The 23,645-nt window shown below is 47.9% G+C and overlaps 1 protein-coding gene across 5 annotated transcripts in view; it reads left to right on the forward strand.

Annotated features, from left to right (window-relative positions):
- The window catches only part of TTLL1 (tubulin tyrosine ligase like 1), a 383,001-nt gene extending 363,668 nt beyond the window's left edge, over positions 1-19,333 (forward strand). For all 5 annotated transcript variants that reach the window (XM_029600090.1, XM_029600091.1, XM_029600092.1 and 2 more), the window contains 2 exons: positions 15,855-16,018; positions 18,410-19,333. In XM_029600090.1, coding sequence (XP_029455950.1) covers positions 15,855-16,018; positions 18,410-18,539 — 294 coding nt within the window. In that variant the 3' untranslated portion in view covers positions 18,540-19,333. The remainder of the gene's footprint in view (positions 1-15,854; positions 16,019-18,409) is intronic.
- The last annotated feature ends 4,312 nt before the right edge of the window (positions 19,334-23,645 follow it).

The raw sequence follows: 23,645 nt of genomic DNA on the forward strand, positions 1-23,645 counted from the left end.
GGCTGCAAGGTTAGTGCCATGCTGGGCATGCCCAGTAGGGGCCAGTCAAAGTTCTGGAAACTTTGACAGAAGTTTTCTGTGATTGGACTCCATCCTGATGATTATTTGCAGATGACACAAAATTGTTCAGAGTAGTTAAATCACAAGCAGATTGTGATAAATTGCAGGAAGACCTTGTGAGACTGGAAAATTGGGCATCCAAATGGCAGATGAAATTTAATGTGGATAAGTGCAAGGTGATGCATATAGGTAGCCCTTCTCTGTACCTTCTCCATCGCAATTATATCTTTTTTGAGATGCGGCGACCAGAATTGTACACAGTATTCAAGGTGCGGTCTCACCATGGAGCGATAGAGAGGCATTATGACATTTTCCGTTTTATTCACCATTCCCTTTCTAATAATTCCCAACATTCTGTTTGCTTTTTTGACTGCCGCAGCACACTGTGCTGATGATTTCAATGTGTTATCCACTATGACACCTCGATCTCTTTCTTGGGTTGTAGCACCTAATTCCATATTAGGTGGCAGTCAAAAAAGCAAACAGAATGTTGGGAATTATTAGAAAGGGAATGGTGAATAAAACGGAAAATGTCATAATGCCTCTGTATCGCTCCATGGTGAGACCGCACCTTGAATACTGTGTACAATTCTGGTCGCCGCATCTCAAAAAAGATATAATTGCGATGGAGAAGGGCTACCAAAATAAGGGGAATGGAACAACCTCTATGAGGAAAGACTAAAGACTTTCAGCTTGGAGAAGAGACGACTAAGGGGGGGATATGATAGAGGTGTTTAAAATCATGAGAGGTCTAGAACAGGTAGATGTGAATCGGTTATTTACTCTTTCGGATAGTAGAAAGACTAGGGGGCACTCCATGAAGTTAGCATGGGCCACATTTAAAACTAATCGGAGAACGTTCTTTTTTATTCAACGCACAATTAAACTCTGGAATTTGTTGACAGAGGATGTGGTTAGTGCATTTAGTATAGCTGTGTTTAAAAAAGGATTGGATGAGTTCTTGGAGGAGAAGTCCATTACCTGCTATTAAGTTCACTTAGAGAATAGCCACTGCCATTAGCAATGGTAACATGGAATAGACTTTTTTTGGATACTTGCCCGGTTCTTATGGCCTGAATTGGCCTCTGTTGGAAACAGGATGCTGGGCTTGATGGACCCTTGGTTTGACCCAGTATGGCATTTTCTTATGTTCTTATGTCACCCATATGTGAGGACTACCATCCTGCTTGTCCTGTGAGAATGTGTTTTTATTTATTAAAATAGCAATTCCTCTCTGTCTATTTTTATATGATGCAAAATGACATTGACCTACCCATTCTCTACACAATTTTTGAAGTTCAATATCTAATAAACTTGTTTCATGTAAAAAAGCTATATTTCCTAGCGTGTAGCAGATGGACTCAAAACAAGTGGGTATAGTGTGCTCGTGCTAGCAGTTGGAGACGGATCTTACGTCAGCACGGGTACATATACCCCTGCAGGAAGCGCAGCAATTCAGTAATTTCCGTCTCCAAAGCAGTTTGGAGCTACCTCACGCTCGCTGAGCGTTTTTCCAAATTCTAAAGACTTAATTCATAAAAGAAACCTACTTGAAGACGAGCCCCGCTCTTCTGCGGTGATACCATTCGGTCCCTCCCCCAGTTGAGTTTCCCGAGGCGATTTCCGTGGTCCCCTCGGAGGTGAGAGCCTCGGTCCAGTGGCCGACTCGCGGCAGGGACCTAGCCCCCGAGTGAGAAGGGCTCAGGCGCGGCATAGAGGCAGCCTCGGTCCCGGCGAGGATTTGGCCCCCGAGCGAGATGAGTTCGGGTGCGGCCTAGAGGCAGCGGGTGCACTTCCTCGAGCGCGGCAGTGACGGTACTTACCCTCTCCCCCGCGGCCGGAGACCGCCCGGGTCGCAGCCGGGAAGTGCCGAAAACAAGGTAGGGCGTACATCTTTACTTGCTGGTCTCCAAGGAAGCGAGGATGAGCAGAGTCTGCCTACGTGGCAACCCGCCAAGAGGGTCACCATTTTGCCTGCCTGCTCGCCTTCTGCCCTGGTTCGTCAGCCGTGCAATAGGCGCATGTTGCTCTGTTGCTAAGCGCACGTTGGTAGGCGCCCATTGCTAAGCGCACGTTGTTAGGCGTCCATTGCTAACCGCACGTTGGTAGGCGCCCGTGGCTAAGCGCACATTGATAGGCGCCCGTTGCTAAGCGCGCGTCGATAGGCGCACGTTGCTAAGTGCACGTTGCTAAGCGCACGCTCTTAGGCGCACGTTCATAGGCGCTCGTGGACAGGCGCACGTAGATAAGCGCAGATTGGTAGGCGCACATTTTTCGCGCATATTACAAAGCGCAGACTCCAGCTGGGTTCACAGACGAGATGGAGCGTAAGAGAGCCCATGCATCAGCAGAGCCGGCACCTCCAGAATCGGGCATAAGCCTCTGCTCTGCATGCAACCTCAGAGCCACTCAGAGCGAGGAAGCAGACTCCCTATGTGCCCAATGTGAAGAGGCCCTGGGAGTTCCAGGCCAGGACCGGTCGCAGCCCAGCGTACTTGCCAGTTCCTCAGAGAACACCCCAGACCTAGCAGGCAGCGGTGAGCTGCCAGGGAACGCGAGAGACCTGGTGCCCCTAAGGTCAGATCCGGCTTCGCTCTCCTGGGTGGAATTATTCAAGGGGATTCATGCCTTTGTCACAATGCAGTCGGCTCCCTGAACGGGTCCATACGTACCGAATGAACTGGCCCCTGGACTCTCAAGGCCTAGGCACGGCCACTCGCCACCCGGAAGCCCCACTTATGGGGATTCAGATTGCTCTGAGGAAGATGACGAGCCCCCCGAGGAGGGAGAACTTCCCTCGGGGATGGAACCATATTGGACCATAAGGCATTTCTTTCTGAAAGAGGATCTCCCAGGGCTGATCTCACAATGCCTGTCGGAACTGGCTCTCCCGGGCCATGACACCCCAGGGGAACCTAGAATGGAACCCCCTGTTAGAGGGCCTGCGCCAAACGACTCACCATTTTCCCCTCCTACGAGCAGCACAGCAGCTCATCGATCTGGAATGGAATGCGCCGGAGGCCTCATTCAAAGGGGGTCGGGCCTTGGCTGGCATGTACCCCTTAGACCCGGCAACCAAGGAGATGCTGGCGTGCCCCCAGGTAGACGCCATAGTTAGCGCAATTGTGAAGCGCACCACCATTCCGGTGGAAGGGGGGACGGCCCTCAAGGATACACATGACCGGCGCATGGACGCCATTCTGAAACACACCTTTGAGGTGGCAGCCATGTCCCTACGAATTGCGAACTGCTGCACCATGGTAATGCGTTCCTGTTTATCACAGGCTAGGAATAACACCCTGGGAGAAGAGATGGAATCAGCTCTCTCGTTCCTCACTGATGCAGCCTCCGACCTAGTCCATACGGCAGCCAAGGGAGTGTCATCCTCAGTGGCAGCCAGGAGACAGCTTTGGCTAAGTAATTGGTCGGCCGACTCCTCCTCCAAGACACGTCTCACGAGAATGCCCTTTAAGGGATCCCTCCTGTTCAGCAGCGACCTCGAGAAACTGGCCAGTAAATGGGGCGCCTCTCCATTACCCCGTCTACCAGAAGACAGGTCAAGGAGGAGCCAGCGCCCTTTTCCTAGACCAGTGATGGCTAACCTCTGACACGCGTGTCAGAGGTGACACGCCGAGACGTGTTTGCTGACACGCGCAGCATTTCATGGACTATCGGGATTTTTTTTTTTTGGCTGTGCCGAGCCTTTTTTTTTTTTCCTGCTGTGCCGATCCTTTATTTTATTTTTTTTAGCGGCTGCGCCGACCCTTTAAAATTAGTTTAGTATCTCTCCCCCCCCCCCCCCCCATGCCCCCGGGTGCAGAGAGGCTCATGCGGCGCAACGACAGGCAGATAGGGATCGCATTTAAACGCACTGATGCCCCTCCTCCTTCCTGCCTGTGCGGCCCGGAAGTAAACGTTGCCGGAGCCGCGTGGGCAGGAAGGAGAGAAGCATCAGCACGCGCAGAAGAGGAGCAGCACTTGAGCTTACGGGCCGCCGCGAATCCCACCCAAGTCGCAGCGGCCTGAGAAGAGGAAGAGGCCCGGTAGCAGGGCCGCCGCGACCCGAGAAGATCAGGGCCGCTGCAGAGCCCATCCTGCGGCGACCCGCGACGAGGCGGCCCAGAGGTGAGAGAGAGGCTGAGGGTCTGTAGAGGGGGGGTGTGTGTGTGTATATGTGTATGAGACGAGTTGAGAGATTGTGTGTGAGAGTGAATGTTTGCAGAGACAGCATGAGACAGCATGTGCTTGAGCAAGACAGCATGTGGGAGTGAGAGAGAGCCTGTGTGTGTGAAAGTCAGACAGCATGTGCCAGTGAGAGAATGTGTGTGTGTGTGTGTGTGAGGGAGAGAGAGAAATGCATGTGAGAATGAGAACCTGACTGTGTGTTTGAGGGAAGAAGATGGAGAGAAAAGTAACAGAAAAAAAGACAATATAAAAGGAATTGGCAAAAAAAAAAAAAAAATAAGAAAGGGAAGGTGGAAAAAATAAGAAAGGGAAGGTGGAAAAAAAAAAGCCTGTGACCAATCAATTAGAAAACTAAGATCAGACAGCAAAGGTTAAAAAATATATATATACTTTTAGTGATTGGCACATGTAATCTTTGGGAATGTGCAAGAATAGTAACATCCCCAATAGTCATGTGGCAGCAGTGACAGTGGCAGCAGAGGAATGAGAGAGGTTCCGAGGTTGCTGGCAAAAGAGAGGGGGGTCTGCCTTTAGTGTGTGAATGGGACTCTGCCTGGGGGTGTATGTGTGTGTGAATGAATTGGTGCCTGCCTGGGGGTCTGTGTGTGTGAGAATGAATTGGTGCCTGCCTGGGGGTCTGTGTGTGTGAGAATGAATTGGTGCCTGCCTGGAGGATGGAGCGGGAGTGGTGTGAAAATGAATGGGAGCCTGCCTGGGTGTGTGTGTTTGTGTGTATGTGAGGGAGCCAGAGAGTGTGAGAGCATGAGTATGTATGAGAAAATCCAGGGGAGTAAGAGTTTGTGTGGGAGGGGGGGTGGAGGGGGAGAGAGTGTTTTAATTGAAGATTTAGCTGACGAAATTCAGCAACAAAAAAGTCACTAAGCAGGTAAGGTAAAGAATTATTTGTTTTTGCTTTATTAATAAATACAGTACATATATTAAAATTATAACTTGTTATTAATTAGAGCTACAAATATCACAAAATTATGGATTTTTCTAGAAGTGACACACCACCCGAGTTATGCTCGGTTTTTTTTATGAATTTTGACACACTGAGCTCAAAAGGTTGGCCATCACTGTCCTAGACCATCCAGAGGTAGAAACTCTCAGCGCTTCAACCCTTACAGGACTCGCTACCAAGCACCTCGTTCGCAGGCCAGGAACCAGTCCTTTCGGACTAAGCGCAACAAGAGGGGAACCGGCTCGGGTTCAGGTCCCTGCCGTACCCCACAATGACAATCAACCGATCCATCCGGGGGTAGCAGCCATAGGGGGCAGGCTAACCCTCTTCTACCGCAGGTGGGTCGAGATTACCTCGGACCAGTGGGTCCTCGCCATCATCCGAGAAGGTATTACCTGGACTTTCTTCAGCTCCCGCCGGACAAGTTTGTGGAATCTCCTTGTTCAGCCCTCAAGAGGACGGCACTAGAAGTTACCTTGCTCCTGTCCCTAAAAGCCATAATCCCAGTGCCTGCAGGGGAGCCTGGTGCGAAACTCGCAGCACCGATCCGCATGCCGCTAAAATCCCCATCATTCTGGATTTTCTGCAAGATGGACTTCAGAAAGGTCTGTCCCTCAATTCCATCAAGGTTCAGGTGGCAGTGCTATCCTGCTACGGCCTCAGGAATGCCGGCAACAGCATTGCCACGCACCCAGACGTTTCACGTTTCCTGAAAGGAGTCAAACACATTCGCCCGCCACTGAAGTGGCCAGTGCCCCTGTGGAAACTCAACCTAGTCTTGGAATTCCTAGCGGGACCCTTCTTCAGACCCCTCCGGGGCCGGTCCCTCCGTTTATTAACCTTGAAGATGGTGTTCTTGCTGGCCGTATGCTCAGCACGCCGCATCTCAGAGCTACAGGCGCTGTCCTGCCGTGATCCGTTTCTCAGAATCACTCCAGGGGCTATCCATCTTCGCACGGTTCCCTCCTTCTTACCCAAAGTAGTCTCACACTTCCACCTCAACCAAACCATATCCTTGCCAACCACGGAAGGTTTGAAGAAGTCTGAAGAAGGTCGAATACTGCGCCATCTCGACATCGGCAGGCTACTGTCCAGATACCTGGAAATGTCAGAAGCAGTACGAAAGATGGACCACCTGTTCGTCCTTCACAGCGGGAAGAAGCAAGGGGAAGCGGCCTCACGGGCAACCATCGCCCGCTGGATCAAAGAAGTTATCAAGGCAGCCTACGTAGAGGCGGGAAAACCACCACCTCTACGGGTCAAGGCTCACTCTACCGGAGCGCAAGCGGCCTCTTGGGCAGACACTAGGATGCTGTCGCCTGCAGAGATATGTAAAGCGGCGACGTGGTCCTCCCTCCATACCTTCTCCAGGTTCTACCGTCTGGACGTCCAGGCCAGGGGAGGACTCAGCATTTGCGAGGGCAATCCTGAACGGACCTCGGGCAGCCTCCTGCCCAGTCCGGGAGTAGCTTTTGTACATCCCACTTGTTTTGAGTCCATCTGCTACACGCTAGGAAATGTAGAGATTACTTACCTGATAATCTCGTTTTCCTTAGTGTATGCAGATGGACTCAGCATCCCGCCCGGCTGCTGGCATACATGGGGATTCACCGACTCACGGTAAGCCATGTTTCTTATAATAGGCCATCCATCCTGTCAGGTGTCGACGCCATCCGGTTGAGAACACTGGCGGTCTCCAGCTACTAACAATTGGTCAGGGTAATCCTGTTCATTTAATCGATCGGTCAGCTACACATATATCCATACAGCTTTTGCAAGGAAGATTACTGAATTGCTGCACTTCCTGCGGGGGTATATGTACCCGTGCTGACGTTAGGTCCGTCTCCAACTGCTAGCACGAGCACACTATACCCACTTGTTTTGAGTCCATCTGCATACACTAAGGAAAACGAGATTATCAGGTAAGTAATCTCTACATTCACTATGACGCCTAGATCTCTTTCCTGGGTGGTAGCTCCTAATATGGAACCTAAACATCTTGTAACTATAGCATGGGTTATTTTTCCCTATATGCATCACCTTGCACTTATCCGCATTAAATTTCCCATAATGTGGGAAGTGGAGGGCTGAAAGGCCCCAATGCTGGGAGGAGAAGGATCTTTATTTTTTGCTGTGGCCAATTATAAGGAGGGGCCAGCAGGTCTTCAACCAGCAGTGAGGCAACAGAGTGGGAAATCTGCTGGTTGCATCCCACTAGCACAGGAAGTGATAGAGGCAAAGGTGGGAGAGGAAGTCATAAGAGTGCTTCTTGCTGCTGCAGTGCTTCAGGAGCCTGAAGAGCCGGCCCATGCCGCCGCAGTGCTGCTTAGGGAGGTGCGAGGGGTGCCCGTCCATGCCACTGCGGTGCTGCTTCAGGAGAAGAGCGGGAAGCCAGCCCATACTGCCACAGCTTTCACCTCCATCGTAAAAATTAGACAGCAGACTACAGAGAACCTCGGGGAACGCTCCAGCTCTGCGGGGCTGGTGTTGATCGCAATGGCTCCACGAGCATAGGGCCACTGTGATAAACTTACACCAACCCACATAATTGGCCGGACCAGCCCACTAGGACATGCCGAAAGCCCCGATAGGCCAATCCGCCCCTGTGCATGAGTGAAAACTGTCATTGTAATGAATGTTCCTCTGATCATGGGCTAGTTTCTTTATTTGTGCTTCACTTTTACTCAGTGGTAGTTAGCTAATATCAATAAAGCTGATCTTTCTGTTCTTAGGAAGCTTTACATACAGATGTGGTTGCATGCATAGTTCCAGTATACTAAAACTTGAAAGACTGTTGTAATTCTGTTTGGATAAAAGTTGTAATATAAAGCCAGATTTTTAAAATAGCCCTTTTTCGTTCTGAATTATAATTTTTTTCTGAGGCTAGAGGGCTTAGCTATTGTCACTGTTATGAATCTAAGTAAACTTAAAGTACCACTGTGCTGTTCCTGATCAGAACTCCCAAGCAGGCATCATATGGACACATTTAAAATGTGAATAAATACTGTGGAAAAAGTATTCACAGACCTTGGGGGAAAAGAGTCTCGTAGAAATTACTTACCTGATCATTTCATTTTCCTTAGTGTAGACAGATGGACTCAGGACCAATGGGTATAGTGTGCTCCTGATAGCAGTTGGAGACAGAGTCAAATTTCAATCTGACGTCAGCACAACATATACCCGTGCACGAGGCTCTGTTCTTCAGTTTTCTCCTCAAAATGCAATTATGGATATATGTGTGTTTGGATAATTTTGATTAACTTGGTTAACTTGATTAATTTGAGAAACTTGATTAACTTGATACTTGATTACTCGGATTGGTTGGTGTGGTTTCTAGCTGGAGAAAGCCAGGGCACTCAACCGAGAAGCGCCGACACCTGGTAATATGGGGGTGTCTGAACTAGAGATAAGGGTTGACTTACCCGTTCTTGTGTTGCTCTCGGGGGGAGGTTCCCCCGAGGAGTTTTGATTACGATGCAGCCATGGGCAGGGTGCTGAGTCCATCTGTCTACACTAAGGAAAATGAAATTATCAGGTAAGTAGTTTCTACATTTCCTAGCATGTAGCAGATGGACTCAGGACCAATGGGATGTACAAAAGCTACTCCCGAACCGGGTGGGAGGCTGCCCATGGCCCATTTAGTACTGCCCTTGCGAATACTGTGTCCTCCTTGGCCTGAACATCCAGGCGATAGAATCTCGAGAAGGTATGGATGGAGGACCATGTTGCCGCCAGACAGATCTCTGCAGGCGACAGCATCTTGGTTTCTGCCCAGGACACTGCCTGGGCCCTTGTGGAATGGGCCTTGACTTGTAGAGGTGGAGACTTGTCTGCCTCTATGTAGGCCGCCTTGATTTCTTCTTTGATCCAGTGGGCTATGGTTGCCCGCGAGGCCGCTTCTCCTTGCTTCTTCCCACTGTGAAGAACGAATAGATGGTCCATCTTTCGTATAGGTTCCGATCTTTCCAGGGATCGGACTAGGAGTCTGCCGACATTCAGGTGGGGAAGAAGGCATGAGTCTTCCGCGTTCCTTATGCTCATCTGGAGATGGCAGCGAGATGGTTTGGTTTAGATGGAAGTGAGAAACCACCTTTGGCAGGAAGGAGGGTACAGTGTGCAGCTGTATGGATCCCAGCGTGAATCTGAGGGAACGGCTCCCAGCATGATAGTGCTTGAAGTTCGGAGATTCGATGGGCTGAGCAGATTGCCACGAGGAACGCCTTCTTCAAAGGTCAAGAGCTATAGGGACAGACCGCGAGTTGGTCTGAAAGAAGCTCCCGCTAGGAAGTCTAACACTAGATTGAGATTCCATAGGGGTAACGACCACTTTTAGAGGTGTCCAAATGTGCTTGACCACTTTTAAGAAGGGGGAGACATCTGAGTGGGTCGCTAGGCTAGTTCCGTCCACCCTGGGTCTGAAGCTGGCCAGGGCGGCCAGTTGCACCTTGATGGAGTTGACGGACAACCCTTTGTTCACGCCATCCTGCAGAAATTCCAGGATCATAGGAATTTTGACTGTCCCTGGAAGGATGTCGCAGTCCTCACACCACACTTCGAATATTCTCCATACTCGAATATATGTTAAGGAGGTGGAGAACTTGCGCGCTCGGAGCAGTGTGTCAATCACTGATCCCGAGTATCCACTCTTTTTCAGACGAGACCTCTCAATGGCCAGACCGTAAGCGAGAATCTCGTTGGGTCTTCGGGGAGGATCGGTCCTTGCTGGAGTAGATCCCTGTGTGGAGGTAGGCGCAGAGGGTTTCCCGCCAGGAGTCTTCGCATGTCCACGTACCACGGTCTTCTTGGCCAGTTCGGGGCCACTAGAAGTACCAGCCCTCTGTGGTGTTCTATCTTGCGGATGATTCCGCCCAGTAGTGGCCATGGAGGGAAGTCGAACAGTAGGTCCTCCTGTGGCCAGGTCTGGACGAGGGCCTCTTTTCCTTGGGACAGTGGTTTCCGTCTTCGGCTGAAGAACTTGGGAACCCAGGTGTTGGACCCGGTTGCCAGCAGATCCATGGCTGGGGTTCCCCAGTGGTTTACTATCCGCTGGAAGGCTGCTGTAGACAGTGTCCATTCCCCTGGATCCAGACTCTCTCTGCTGAGGTAGTCCTCAGTGACGTTGTCTTTTCCCGCGATGTGGGCGGCTGATATCCCTTGTAAGTTTGATTCTGCCCACATCATTAGGAGCTCTACTTCCAGAGACACCTGCTGGTTTCTGGTTCCCCCCCCCCCCTCCCCCCGGCGGTTGATGTAGGCCACTGTTGTGGCGTTGTCCGACATGACTCTGACTGATCTGCCCCGGAGTCTGTGACTGAACCATAGGCAGGCTAGTCTGACTGCTCTGGCTTCCAGTCGGTTTATGTTCCATGCCGACTCTTCTTTGTCCCATTGCCCTTGAGCCATTAGCTCCTGGCAGTGGGCTCGCATCTATGGTGAGCAAGGTCCATTCTGGAGGGGATAGGTTTGTTCCCTCACTCAAATGGTCTTCTTGTAGCCACCATTGTAGCTGGTTCTGAACCTTCGCCGGTAGCCGGAGGGGGGCGGAGTAGTTTTGGGACATCGGGTTCCATCGAGACAGTAGGGAGTGTTGTAGGGGCCGCATGTGGGCCCTTGCCCATGGGACGACTTCTATGGTTGATGCCATGAGTCCGAGGACTTGGAGATAGTCCCATGCCATGGGAAGAGTGAAGTTCAACAATGCTCGTAGTTGTTCCATCATTCTCCTTCTCCTTGTAGGGGAAAGGGTGACTTTGTTCCATTTGGTGTCAAACCGGACTCCCAGGTTCTCAAGGGATTGGGAGGGCTGCAGGTGGCTCTTGGGTGTGTTGTCGACCCACCCGAGGCTCTGCAGTAGTTCCTGGACTCTGGTGGTTGCTTGATGGCTTTCCTCTGGCCAATCATCCAAGTATGGGTGCACAAGGATTCCTTCTTTCCTCAGTGTCGCCGCTACTACCACCATGATCTTGGTGAACGTTCAGGGAGCCATAGCTAGCCCGAATGGTACGGCCTGGAACTGGTAGTGATGGCCCAATATCGTGAAGCGTAAGAAACGATGGATGCGATGGATCGGTATGTGGAGATAGGCTTCTGACAGATCCAGGGAGGTTAGGAATTCTCCCGGTTGTACCGCCTTTATGACCGAACACAGGGTTTCTATGCGGAAGCGGGGTACCTTCAGGTAGCGATTGACGGTCTTGAGGTCCAGTATGGGCCGGAATGTTCCCATGATGAAGTAGATAGAATAGTGCCCAGAATTTTGTTGGTGTGTGGGCACCGGTGTTATTGCCTTTAGGGTGAGGAGTTTTGATAGTGTGGTTTCCACTGCCTTCCTCTTGGAGGGGTCGTGGCACGGAGAAATCACAAACTTGTCCGGGGGTATGCTGTGGAAGTCCAGGTAGTATCCCTCTGATGATGGATAGGACCCAATTGTCCGACGTTATTTCGACCCATCTTTGGTAGAATAGGGTGAGTCTGCCCCCTATGATCTCATCCTGTAGATGGGTCTGTTGATTCTCATTGCATGTTGCGGCTGGGGCCTGGTCCTGAGCCGGCTCCTCTTTTGTTGTGTCTGTTCCGAAAGGACTGTCCCCTGCCGGCGGGGTGAGGGGCTTGGTATGTGTTTTTGTATGGTCTAAAATGCTGGGATCCTCTGCCCTTGGGTGCCAAGGGAGAGGGGTGTTGGTTCCTCTTCCTTCTGTCCTCCAGTAGACTGGGTACTGGGGACTCACCCCATTTGTTGGCTAATTTGTGCAGTTCGCTTCCAAACAGGAGTGTTCATCTAAAGGGCATTCTCGTGAGCTTTGTCTTAGAGGTCGCGTCGGCTGACCAGCTTCGGAGCCAGAGCTGTCTTCTGGCTGCCACTATGGACGAGATGCTCCTGGCTGAGGTGCGTAGCAGGTCTGAGGTCACATCCATGAGGAATGATATTGCTGGGTCTAATGCCTCGATTGGCGTAGTTGCGTCCCTGGCCATAGCCAGGCAGGCGCGTGATACCACGGCGCAGCAGGCAGTGATCTGTAAGATCACAGCTGATACATCATAAAACTGCTTGAGGATGGATTCCTGCTGTCTGTCATTGGCATCTTTGAGTGAAGCTCCTCCCTCAACTGGTATGGTAGTGCGCTTTGTGGTGGTGTAGACCAGGGCGTCGACCTTGGGAAACCTCAGGAGTTCCTTCGTTGCGGGGTCCAAGGGGTAGAGAGCTTCGAGGGCTTACCCTCCCTTAAAGGTGGCCTCTGGAGCGTCCCATTCCAGGTCGATCAGTTGTTGTACGGTCTGTAGTGTAGGAAAATGGCGTGAGGTCTGGTGGAGCCTGGCCAGGAAGGGGCTCACCTTGGACTCTGCCGTGTTGCATGTGTCGGGGATGGCCAATGCCTTCAGACTCGTGGCTACAAGATCTGATAATTTGTCTTTTGGAAAGAAGCGCATCATGGTTCAATACGGTTCCATTCCTGGAGGGATTTCCCCCTCTTCCAGGGGTTCTGATTCCTCCTATGAGTCATCTGTGTCCCCTAAGGGGAGGCATTTGTCCAGGTGAGGCTCATCTGATGGAGGCTGGGAGGGGCCTGGAAGATTCTGGGCCACTGGCGGGGGTTGTGGCTGTGCCACTGGTGGCCCTGTCTGTGCGTGAATGTAGGATTGCAGCTCAGCGAAGAATCCTGCCCAGGTAAAGTTGCCTGGGACCGCATTGGGTCCGACAGCGCTCCCCGAGGGCCCCCACTGTGGAGGGGGCCGAGTCAGGAATAGAGAGGTCCAGGGTAGTCTCGCTGGTGGATCCGGAGTCCTCTACGGGCTGAGGGGGACCTTGTCTCGATTCTCCCCAGAGCTTCTTCGCATAGTAGGCACAGGGTGGGGGTCATCTCAGACTGCGCCGTTCTCAGGTGGCATGCTGGACAGAGGGCTTGACCCTTAGCTGTCTTGGACGGTGGTGCCATGATTTGCGCGTGTATCCTGTACAGGTGCACGTGCCGGGAGGCCTGGTTATGCGCTTCGTGTGCACCCACGTTATGCGAGTAGGAGCGGAAGATGCGCGCGAGGCTGTGCACACAGGCCTAGTTGTGTGCTCGGCCCCCTTGAGCGTGCCGCTGTGCGCGTCACTGAGCGCAAGGCGCAGATGCGCGTGCCGCTATGTACACAAGTACTTTGTGCGCGCGGCTCGGTTGTGCAAACGATATGGCGACCAAGGGGGGGAAAGGTGCCGGCGATCATGCGGTAAGATGGCGGCCCCCTTAGGGGGTCTCCACGTGGGAGGACCCTCTTGCCGGATCAGGGACTAGCCTGGACGGGGCTGCTCAACCCGAATGTACAGATGCCGGAGGGACGATCTGTGTGGCTGTCCGAGCCTCGAAGACTGGAGACTTAGAGAAAGTTTTCTACCTTACCTTGTCTTGGCGCTTCCCGGCGCTCTGCCGGGCGGTCTCCGGCTGCGGGGAGGAGGGAATTACCTTCACCGCCGTGCTCGTTTTTGCAGCCGCTCCCTTTTCAGGGGGTTACGTCCAAGCCGGGTCGGCTACCGGACCGAGGCTGCCTCTCAGCCGCTCCCTTTCCTGGGGGCTAAGTCCACGCCGGGACAGAGGCTTACTTCTGAGGGATCTCGGAAATCACCTCAGGAAATCTCGATTGGGGGAGGGACCTTTAGGTATCACCGCAGGAGAACGGGGCTCATTTTGGAGGTAAGGTTTCTTCTTTAAATTTGGAATTTGGTTTTCTAACGCTGTGCAAGCGTGTGTGAAGTCTCGAACTGCTATGGAGACGGAAAAACTGAAGAACAGAGCCTCGTGCACGGGTATATGTAGTGCTGACATCAGATTGAAATCTGACTCGCTCTCCAACTGCTATCAGGAGCACACTATACCCATTGGTCCTGAGTCCATCTGCTACATGCTAGGAAATCAATGTTTAGTGGCAACACCTAGTAGTCAGACTCGGGGTCCGTGTTAGACACTTCTGGAGGAAGCCATGAGTTATGGTGAATGGCTGACAACTGTCATTGCAATGACCTCTTAAATGAGTTGGAATTGGAATACAAATTAGGATTAAAAAGCTTGGATCATTAAGGAAGAAAGCTCATGGTGCCATTGCCCAGTGGAAACTAATCCAGCTGAGCTGGAAACACAAGCAAGAAGAAACCTTTTCATAAAAAATGGGACTGCATCATGAACAACTGAAAATATGAATTTGAGTAATTGTTTTTAAACTTAAAGGTTTATTCAAAATAAACTACATACACATTTTATTTCAGGATGGGCAAATTTGTTAGTGTTAAATCTGTACCTATCCTGTGGATTAATAGAAGACTTCAGTTTTCAGTACTATTGATCTGGCACTTATTTTGTCTTCCCAGCGGTCCGTGCCACACCTCCTCCCTCCCTGAGTGGACATGCCCTGACAGCTCAAGGAAACTTTGTCAACCTGAAAACTGGAGAGGTGCTGCTCTGAGGTGCACCCTCTATATTGCTCATTAGCCAACAGGGGCTGCCTCTTCCATGGCACTTCCAGTTCAGATCAGCCCCACTAAACAAAGATCTGAATTTGGATCCCTGGCACACAGTACTATGGCATCAGCCAGCCTGACTGACACCTTTTAAGAAGATTTTGGTTTGCTTCAGTAATTAAAAATCTATAGTTCTGGACTACAAATTATGAAACAGTAGCCTAACACCACAATCAATGAGACTGAGCAAAAACAAGGAGTGGTATATACAGATGAAAAAAGCACCAAGGATGAATTGCTCAGATTAATAGATGAATAATAGCATTCTCAGAATGAATAAATAAATAATTAAAAATATATAAGTAGAAAAAACATAAAAATAAGAAATACAAATGCAAAAAGATTTTATACAGAGTTTTTATTTATATGTTTATAACAAAGATAAACAGTGTAACTAGAAAAACTTTTGGTAGATTTTAAAACGTGCACGCAGGCGTCCATGTACACGTGCTACCTGGCTCAGGTGTGCGCATGTTATAAAATCGGAGGTCGGCGTGCGCAAGGGGGTGCACAATTGTGCAACTTGTGCGCGCCGATGCACACATCCTTCCCCCGTTCCCAACCCCCTTCGCTAACCTCCCTTCTCCTTCCCCTAACCTACCCACCTCCTAGCCCTAACCTAGACCCCCCCCCGACCTTTATCCTACCTTTTGCGCCTGCCCGCACCTGCACCCTGCCAGCACACGATCCTCCGACACAGTGACAAATGGCCACCGTGCCAGGAGTCTCTAACCCCGCCCCACCCCTTTTCCAAAGCCCCAGGACTTATTCGTGTCCCAGGGCTTTACTTGCATGGCCGGGCCTTTTTAAAATAGGCTCGGCGTGCATTAGCCCATCTATGCACGAAAATCCTCTGGTTTTACACACGTAGGGCTTTTAAAATCCGGGCCTTAATGTATATAATATATTAATATATAAATACACCACTCCTTGTTTTTGCTTGGACTATAAATTATAACAATACATTTGCCTTTTTTAACCTAGAATGCTGAGTCTCCATCACTCAGTATATTTAATGGACCTGTACAGAGAGTCTGTAAACATCTGGCTGACCCTGGAAACTAAATACAGGAGCTGGAAAGGATTATGTCAAATATACTATCGACAACAATTAAAGTAAATATCGTGATCTTTTTCTTTTTTTCTTTTTTACAGGTTAATGCCTCACCATCGCTTACATCCAGCACAGCTAATGATCGTATACTTAAATATAACCTTATTAATGATACACTTAATATAGTTGTTCCAAATGGGGAAATTCCAGATTGTAAATGGAATAAGTCTCCATCTAAAGAAGTTCTTGGAAACTATGAAATCTTGTAAGTTTTTAAAAATATTTATGAATATTTAAAGTATTTTCTTCTTGAGAGATGTTTTCCACTTCTTACAATAATTTATTTTGGTTCAAAATATACATAGTGTAAGGATGGCTATAAATACAATTGGCAAGAACATTGTGAGATGCTGACTGTGTGGTATTAGATTAAATGTTATTTGTCAAGGCATCAGATGTAGTTGCCTTATGCAACAAGAATATTCTTCCACTCATTCGTGCACTTGTGGTTACCGTATTTTTCGCTCCATAAGACGCACCTGACCATAAGACGCACCTAGGATTCAGAGGGGGAAAATTTAAAAAAAAAAAAATTGTGCTAAACCGGCTCTGCGTCTGGGCGTCTTATGGAGCAAATTAGGGGAGTGCATAGTTTTTTTTTTTTCTCCCCATTTTGTTTTCGGGTCTGGGGAGGGCCATTTCGGTCCACTCCCCAGATCAGAAAATTTTTCTTTCTGTGGGAACCCCCAAAACCCCCCCCCCCCTATCCCAACCCTTTAAATTAACAACCTCCACCCCCCTGACCCCCCCAAGACCTGCCGAATTAATTTCCTGCAACCCCCCACCCCCCTCACCCCCCCCCAAGACCTGCCGAATTAATTTCCTGCAACCCCCCACCCTCCTGACCCCCCCCAAGACCTGCCAAACGTCCCTGGTGGTCCAGCGGGGGTCCAGGAGCGGTCCGGGAACGATCTCCTGGGCGTGAGCCGTCGGCTGCCAGTAAACAAAATGGCGCCGACGGCCCTATGCCCTCACTATGTCACTGAGACCGACCGCTGCTATTGGTCGGTCTCAGTGACATAGTGAGGGCATAGGGCCGTCGGCGCCATTTTGTTTGCTGGCAGCCGACGGCCCTATGCCCTCACTATGTCACTGAGACCGACCAATAGCAGCGGTCGGTCTCAGTGACATAGTGAGGGCATAGGGCCGTCGGCTGCCAGTAAACAAAATGGCGCCGACGGCCCTATGCCCTCACTATGTCACTGAGACCGACCAATAGCAGCGGTCGGTCTCAGTGACATAGTGAGGGCATAGGGCCGTCGGCGCCATTTTGTTTACTGGCAGCCGACGGCCCACGCCCAGGAGATCATTCCCGGACCCCCGCTGGACCACCAGGGACGTTTGGCAGGTCTTGGGGGGGTCAGGAGGGTGGGGGATTGCAGGAAATTAATTTGTCAGGTCTTGGGGGGGGGGGTTGTAGGAAATTAAGTCGGCAGGTCTTGGGGGAGTCGGGGGGGGGGGGGGTGTTTGTTAGATTTTTGTTTGGTTTCTTTTTTATATTCGCTCCATAAGACGCACATACATTTTCCCCCCACCTTTGGGGGAAAAAAAGTGCGTCTTATGGAGCGAAAAATACGGTAATCCAGCAAAATCCAGCTTCACTAATCTTGAGGAAAATGAGTGTTCTGTTGCCTGATTCCAAGTTGGGAAAAGGAATGAGCCTTAATGCCATGCTCTTCTCTACGTCCTTGTATCTTTGTTCTCAAGAAAGCATCCTTAGATGATACAGACCTGCTTCTAAGAGCCTCCATATTTTTAAGCTTTTTGTTATTGCTTCAGCTTTAGAATCATTTTTCCAAGTTGGGGAAGCAACATTTGGATGAGGTTTTTCTGAGTTAGGGAGTAATAATTGTAATTTTTTTGGATGGGAATATTGTTTGGATAAGGTTTAAAGGAGAAAAGGCAACAATTGAAAATTAACAAGACTTGAGAGTCACAGGTCAGGTAGGCTGATGTAGGGAGCTAAAAGGAAAAGTAATAAAATGTTGCAAGACTGGGTGCCAGATCACAGTTTCCCAATTTATTGTGCTCACAATTTTACAGAAGAATCAAACAGTAACAGAGAAACCATATTTGCAACATATCAGAGGTATATTTTTCATCATTGTCTCTGTTAATTGCAGTAATACCTATGGCTAAGAAGCAGTAATATGAATTCAAGACCTACTTTGACTTAATTAGACAAGTAGTAGTTACAGACTGAAGATATGCCATCTTTTTATCCTTTCCTAGACAGAAGTAGTCCATGTGTATGTATATGTATGTTACATAGAACACTGAGGGGCACAGAAATACGAGGAACGCTGAAAGAGATGACATCAGCTGAGAGTGTAAAACAGAAAGAAGGACGGGAAGGGGGAATGAATGTCAGAAAAAGCAAGATCAGGGTTGAGAGAGACACACAATGAAAGGAGAGAGTGGAATAGGAAAGACATTTGAGGATGTGCATAAAAGATCATCAGGAAGAAAGAAGGAAACATAAGGAAATAGAGGAAGTTGAGAACATGAAAGAAATGGAAATGGGGTGGCAGGAGATACCAATGAAATGGATACTCATTTATGGAATAAATCTGACAAACAATGTTCCTGTTTTTAGGTATGATGAGGAGTTGGCACAAAGTGAAGGTCAAGAGCGTGATTTCAGAAGTCGTTCTGGGCAATTTGTTGGAATGAAAGGAAGTAGGACAAGAGATTCTGGAAGATCTTCATTAACTACATGGAAGTAGTTCTGTGAAAAGTATTCAAGTTAATAACAAAGACTGAAGTTTACTTCATTTGAAGATGTTATTCTCATTAGCAGCTTATTGTCCATGGAAATATCAATTGGCTTTTTAAAGAAAGATTAGTGGAAATAACTTGTCAGTGCTGAAGATAAAGGAGTTTTGTTGAAGTTTCTTCAAATGTAATAAGAAGCAGGCCCACATATGAGAGACCAGAGTCTGATTCTCAGACCCAGCTCCCCAGTCCAAACCATCACCCAAAACTGGCATATACTGTCTGGTTCATGAGCACATTTCTACTAAGTTACACAGTCAGTCCTTCTCAGCTAGAGGACTTTTGCTGTAGTGGCATGACTAGAGGGGAGATAGAACAGGGAATAGAAATGAAGATTCTGACTGAACTGGAGACCAAAAGGAATAGGAGGAAGCTGCTATACAAAATAGGTTTGTTTATTTTATTTATTATAGATACTTGCATATCCAAGCTTTGGATAAACTAGTATATGCAGTAAATTTCTCTGATAGTGAATATTATAGCGCATTACAATTCATGTGACTCTAAAATATTTGTTCTAATATGTAGATACTGTATAGTTCATATACATTAAATAAGATTTGACAAATATAACTTGGCAAAACAGAATTTAATATTAATGAAAACTATGAGAAATTGTATTAAACCAAATTTGTGTTGCAAATTAATGTTTGATCTATAAAGCTCAAACAGTTCTCAGTTCACCCTGGTTCTGTATTTAAAAAAATATCCAGCAGAAAATTATATAATAAAGTTATGTTTTACATTCTGCCTTTTCTGGCAATTTAAAGCAGATTACACTCAGGTAGATATTGTAGATATTTTTATGTTTCCAAAGGTTTTAAAATCGAAGAGGATAACTTTCAAACAACTGCATGTAGCGCATAGTTGGGGCTCTGCCAAAAATACGCACGTATTTTAAAATCTGCACATGTACGTCCATGCAGATTATAAAATACGTGTATTTATTATACAAAACATGCATATACATAAGCTACTTTCATAAATGTTCATGTGTATTTGAGCTCATACACGCACACATTTTCGCTAAAGCACAAATGTACGCATGTACAGTATGTTCTTTGAGCACGAATTTCCAGTTCTTCTGGGGCAGCCTCAATCCAAGATGCCTCTCCCCCTTCCCCCCCTGCAAGACAGTTAAACCTCACCAGCAGAGAGATGCATACCCTAGCATCTCTGGTGGCGAGCATGGAGGACCAGCTCTTCCTCATCAGGGGAGTTCAGCACCACCGCTGGAAGATGAGGCAGGCCTGGAGGGAGCTTCAGGCCAGATTTAATCAGTTGGCTTCCTACCCCTGAGGGGTAAGTAAATTGGGGGAACTAGGAAGGTGGTTGTGGCCACTACAGGGCAGCAGCCACCACCATCACCACCAAAAGTGGTGAATTTGGTGGTGACACAGCAGCCATAAACTCTCCACCCCCAAGCCTGTTGCCATTCCATCCCTTTCCCTATAGTGCCTTCTCCCCTTTCTGCCCCATGACCTTCGGATGTTGATCCTGAAGCTGTCCAGCCATTGTTTGGTGAGGGAAACTATGAACTACCTTGACACCTTCCATTAGAATCTGCAGAGAACCCCTTAGCATCAGGGGATATCTCAGTGGTTAGGTTTCTGACTCCAGGAGCAGGGTCTCTGGCTGCTTTTGGTCTGGCTCTGCAGAGAGTGGGGGGAGATGTTGAGCTGGGTCAGAGCTAATCTGCAGACCTGTGGAACTCCCCATCTACAGACTTCTCCACCTACAGACCTGCGGACCACAGAGTGCGGACTGCTGACTGCGGTCCTGCAGGTGGCAGACTGAGTCCACTTGCAGACCTACGGTCAGCTGGGTGAGTCCACCGACCTATTCCTAACCACCTGCGAACCTCACCACCTTTGATCCTGCGGATCCGCTGACCTCCCCACCTGCAGACCTCCCCAACTGTCTTTAGCAACAAAATCTCAGCTAGAAATGTCTTAAAAAGCAGTTCACCTGGTCAAAGAAAAAACCTAATGAACAACAAAAACATAAATCCAAACAAATCTAATAAAATTCTACAAAACTCTACAAACACCAAAAATCAAAACATCAGAACTTGCCTACTGCTCTCCATTCTACTTCTGAACACGCAATCAGTTTTTTAAAAAATCTCTTTAATCAATAATATTATTAATGAACAACAACCAACAATATTCTGCATAACTGAAACCTGGCTAAATGACAAGATTAAACCAATTATCACATCCAAATTACAATCTATTCCATATCCCAAGACAGAAAAGGTGGAGGCTTATTAATAATCTGCAAAAAAGAACTCAAATTAACACTAAAGAAAACTAAAATCTACCCGCCCTCTGAAGTAGCCATATTAAAATCAAAACAAATTAACATCAGATTAGTATACTGCCCTCCAGGCCTTCTCCAAAAAGACTTCTCACCCTTAATCCAACTTTTCACAAAAGAATTCTCTTCTCCTGAAACAACTTTAATTTTAGGAGATTTTAATCTTCATGAGTTACGCCAGGAACTCTGTCACAAAAAATTTAAACAAAACCTTAAAACCTGGTTATTTAAAAAAGCCTACTATTAATGAATTGAATCCTCACTACTCATCCTAATTTCCACAGTCTCTCATATATTGCTTATATTCTATTAATACAAAGTTATATATTGTATTGTATTCGTTCAGTTACTATGTTATACTGTAAAGCGCAATGCTGAATTACTGTTTGAATGTAAACCGAGGTGATGTTATTTACGTACCCCGGTATAGAAAAATCTATAAATGAAATAAATAAATAAATAAATGTAAATGAGTCTCCAAGATCCTTCTCCTGTGACATGTTCCTAGAAATAATGGAAGCCTTAGGATGGACTCAACACATTTCTGAAGACACCCACAAAGCAGGTAATTCTCTCAATCTTATTTTTGCAAACCCCAGTAATTTTAGACTAAACGCACAATAATCCCATGGTCTGACCACCACCTAATCAAAGCAGACCTATTAGACAAAAAGCAAGGAGCGAAAAGCCCTGAAAATATAACTACCCAAACATTCAGAAGGAAAATAAAAACTGAAACACTAACTACTGCATTAGAGTCCAAAATTTCCGATCTAAATCTAAACAGTTGCAATGAGGCATTTGTTTCATGGGATAATATGATCAAGGAAATAGCAGTCAAATTTAGACCAATCCAAACAAAAAACACAAAGAGCATAAGAACACAAGAAATTGCCATGCTTGGTCAGACCAAGGGTCCTTCAAGCCTAGCATCCTGTTTCTAACAGAGGCCAAAACAGGCCACAAGATCCTAGCAATTACCCAAACACTAGGAAGATCCAATGCTACTGATGCAATTAATAGCAGTGGCTATTCCTTAAGTAAACTTGATTAATAGCAGTTAATGGACTTCTCCTCCAAGAACCTATCCAAACCTTTTTTGAACCCAGCTACACTCTCTGCACTAACCACATCCTCTGGCAAAAAATTCCAGAGCTTAATTGTGCATTGAGTGAAAAAGAATTTTCTCCGATTAGTCTTAAATGTGCTACTTGCTAACTTCATGGAATGCCCCCTAGTCCTTCTATTATTTGAATGTGTAAATAACCGATCAAGATCTCTCATGACCTTAAAGACCTCTATCATATCCCCCCTCAGCCATCTCTTCTCCAAGCTGAACAGCCCTAAACTCTTCAGTCTTTTCTCATAGGGGAGCTGTTCTATCCCCTTTATCACGCTCCAGCCCTGCCCTTAAGAGTGCCAATTACCTTTCACCCCACTGCACTCATCACTCCAATCTCCAGCACTCACCTAATCCTCCTCCAGCACTCATCCTACCAGTCTCCAGCACTCATCCAATCTTCATCCAGCCAACCAGTCTCCAGCACTCATCCAATCTTCATCCAGCATCCAGCCAACCAGTCTCCACCACTCATCCAATCTTCATCCAGCATCCAGCCAACCAGTCTCCAGCACTCATCCAATCTTCATCCAGCACTCATCCTACCAGTCTCCAGCACTCATCAAATCTTCATCCAGCCAACCAGTCTCCAGCACTCATCCATCCAGTCTCCAACTTCCTTCAAACCAATCTACAGCACTCTGCCTACCAGCTTCAAACACTCATCAAACTTCTTCATCCTGCACTCACCCCCCCCCCCCCCCATCCAAGAAATTAAGAATCAGTGTTCTAATAACAAGCTCACCGGCTACATCAGGCCACAATGCCTATTGGTCTCCCAATACCAATTCTCCATCATAGGACCATGCTCACAGAAAAACCTTCCTTGATTTCCCGTCCACTCACCTACAAATCCCTCATCCCCATCATGATTTCCCCTTTTACACAGGTTCTAGGCCTAGCTCTATTCTCACTGATTCTATTCAACGCACAATCCTTCACCAAGAAAACGCTAATACTCAATAACCTTCTTCTGGACACAAATCCGGACTTCTGCACCATAACTGAAACATGGCTTAAACATACGGACTGTACACTAATAAACCAACTTCCAACTCAAACCTACGATTTCTTCTCCATCCCCCGACGGAAAAAAAGGGGTGGGGGTATTCTCCTAGCAGCCAAAAAAGATCTGAGACTTACACAATTCCCAATTAACTCACCTACAAAAATCGAAACAGGCCTTTTCAAATCAGATCATCTCCAAATCCTTCTAGTCTATGCCCTCCAGGCCTTCTAGACTCCGACGCCTCACCCATTTTAGAATTAACAGCATCACACCTAAATCTGGAGCACCCTGCCATAATACTGGGAGATTTCAACTTACATGTCGACGACCCCATTCTCTCAACCAACTGTGAAACATTCCTAACCGCCATGTCTGCCATGGGTTTCAAGCAGATAATCAACAAACCTACCCATAGAGCAGGTCACACCTTGGATCTCATTTTTGTAAACTCAGGCATCTCACACTCAGCACTACCCGTATGCAAACCAGTCCCCTGGTCAGACCATGCATTAATCTCTACCACCTTTTCGCTGGCACAAACGAACAACAAACACGTCCCTCAACCTCAATTTACCTACAGGAAATCTTGCTCATCCGATGAACTACACA

Source organism: Rhinatrema bivittatum, chromosome 4, assembly GCF_901001135.1.
Source record: "Rhinatrema bivittatum chromosome 4, aRhiBiv1.1, whole genome shotgun sequence".
Classification (NCBI taxonomy): Eukaryota; Metazoa; Chordata; class Amphibia; order Gymnophiona; family Rhinatrematidae; genus Rhinatrema; species Rhinatrema bivittatum.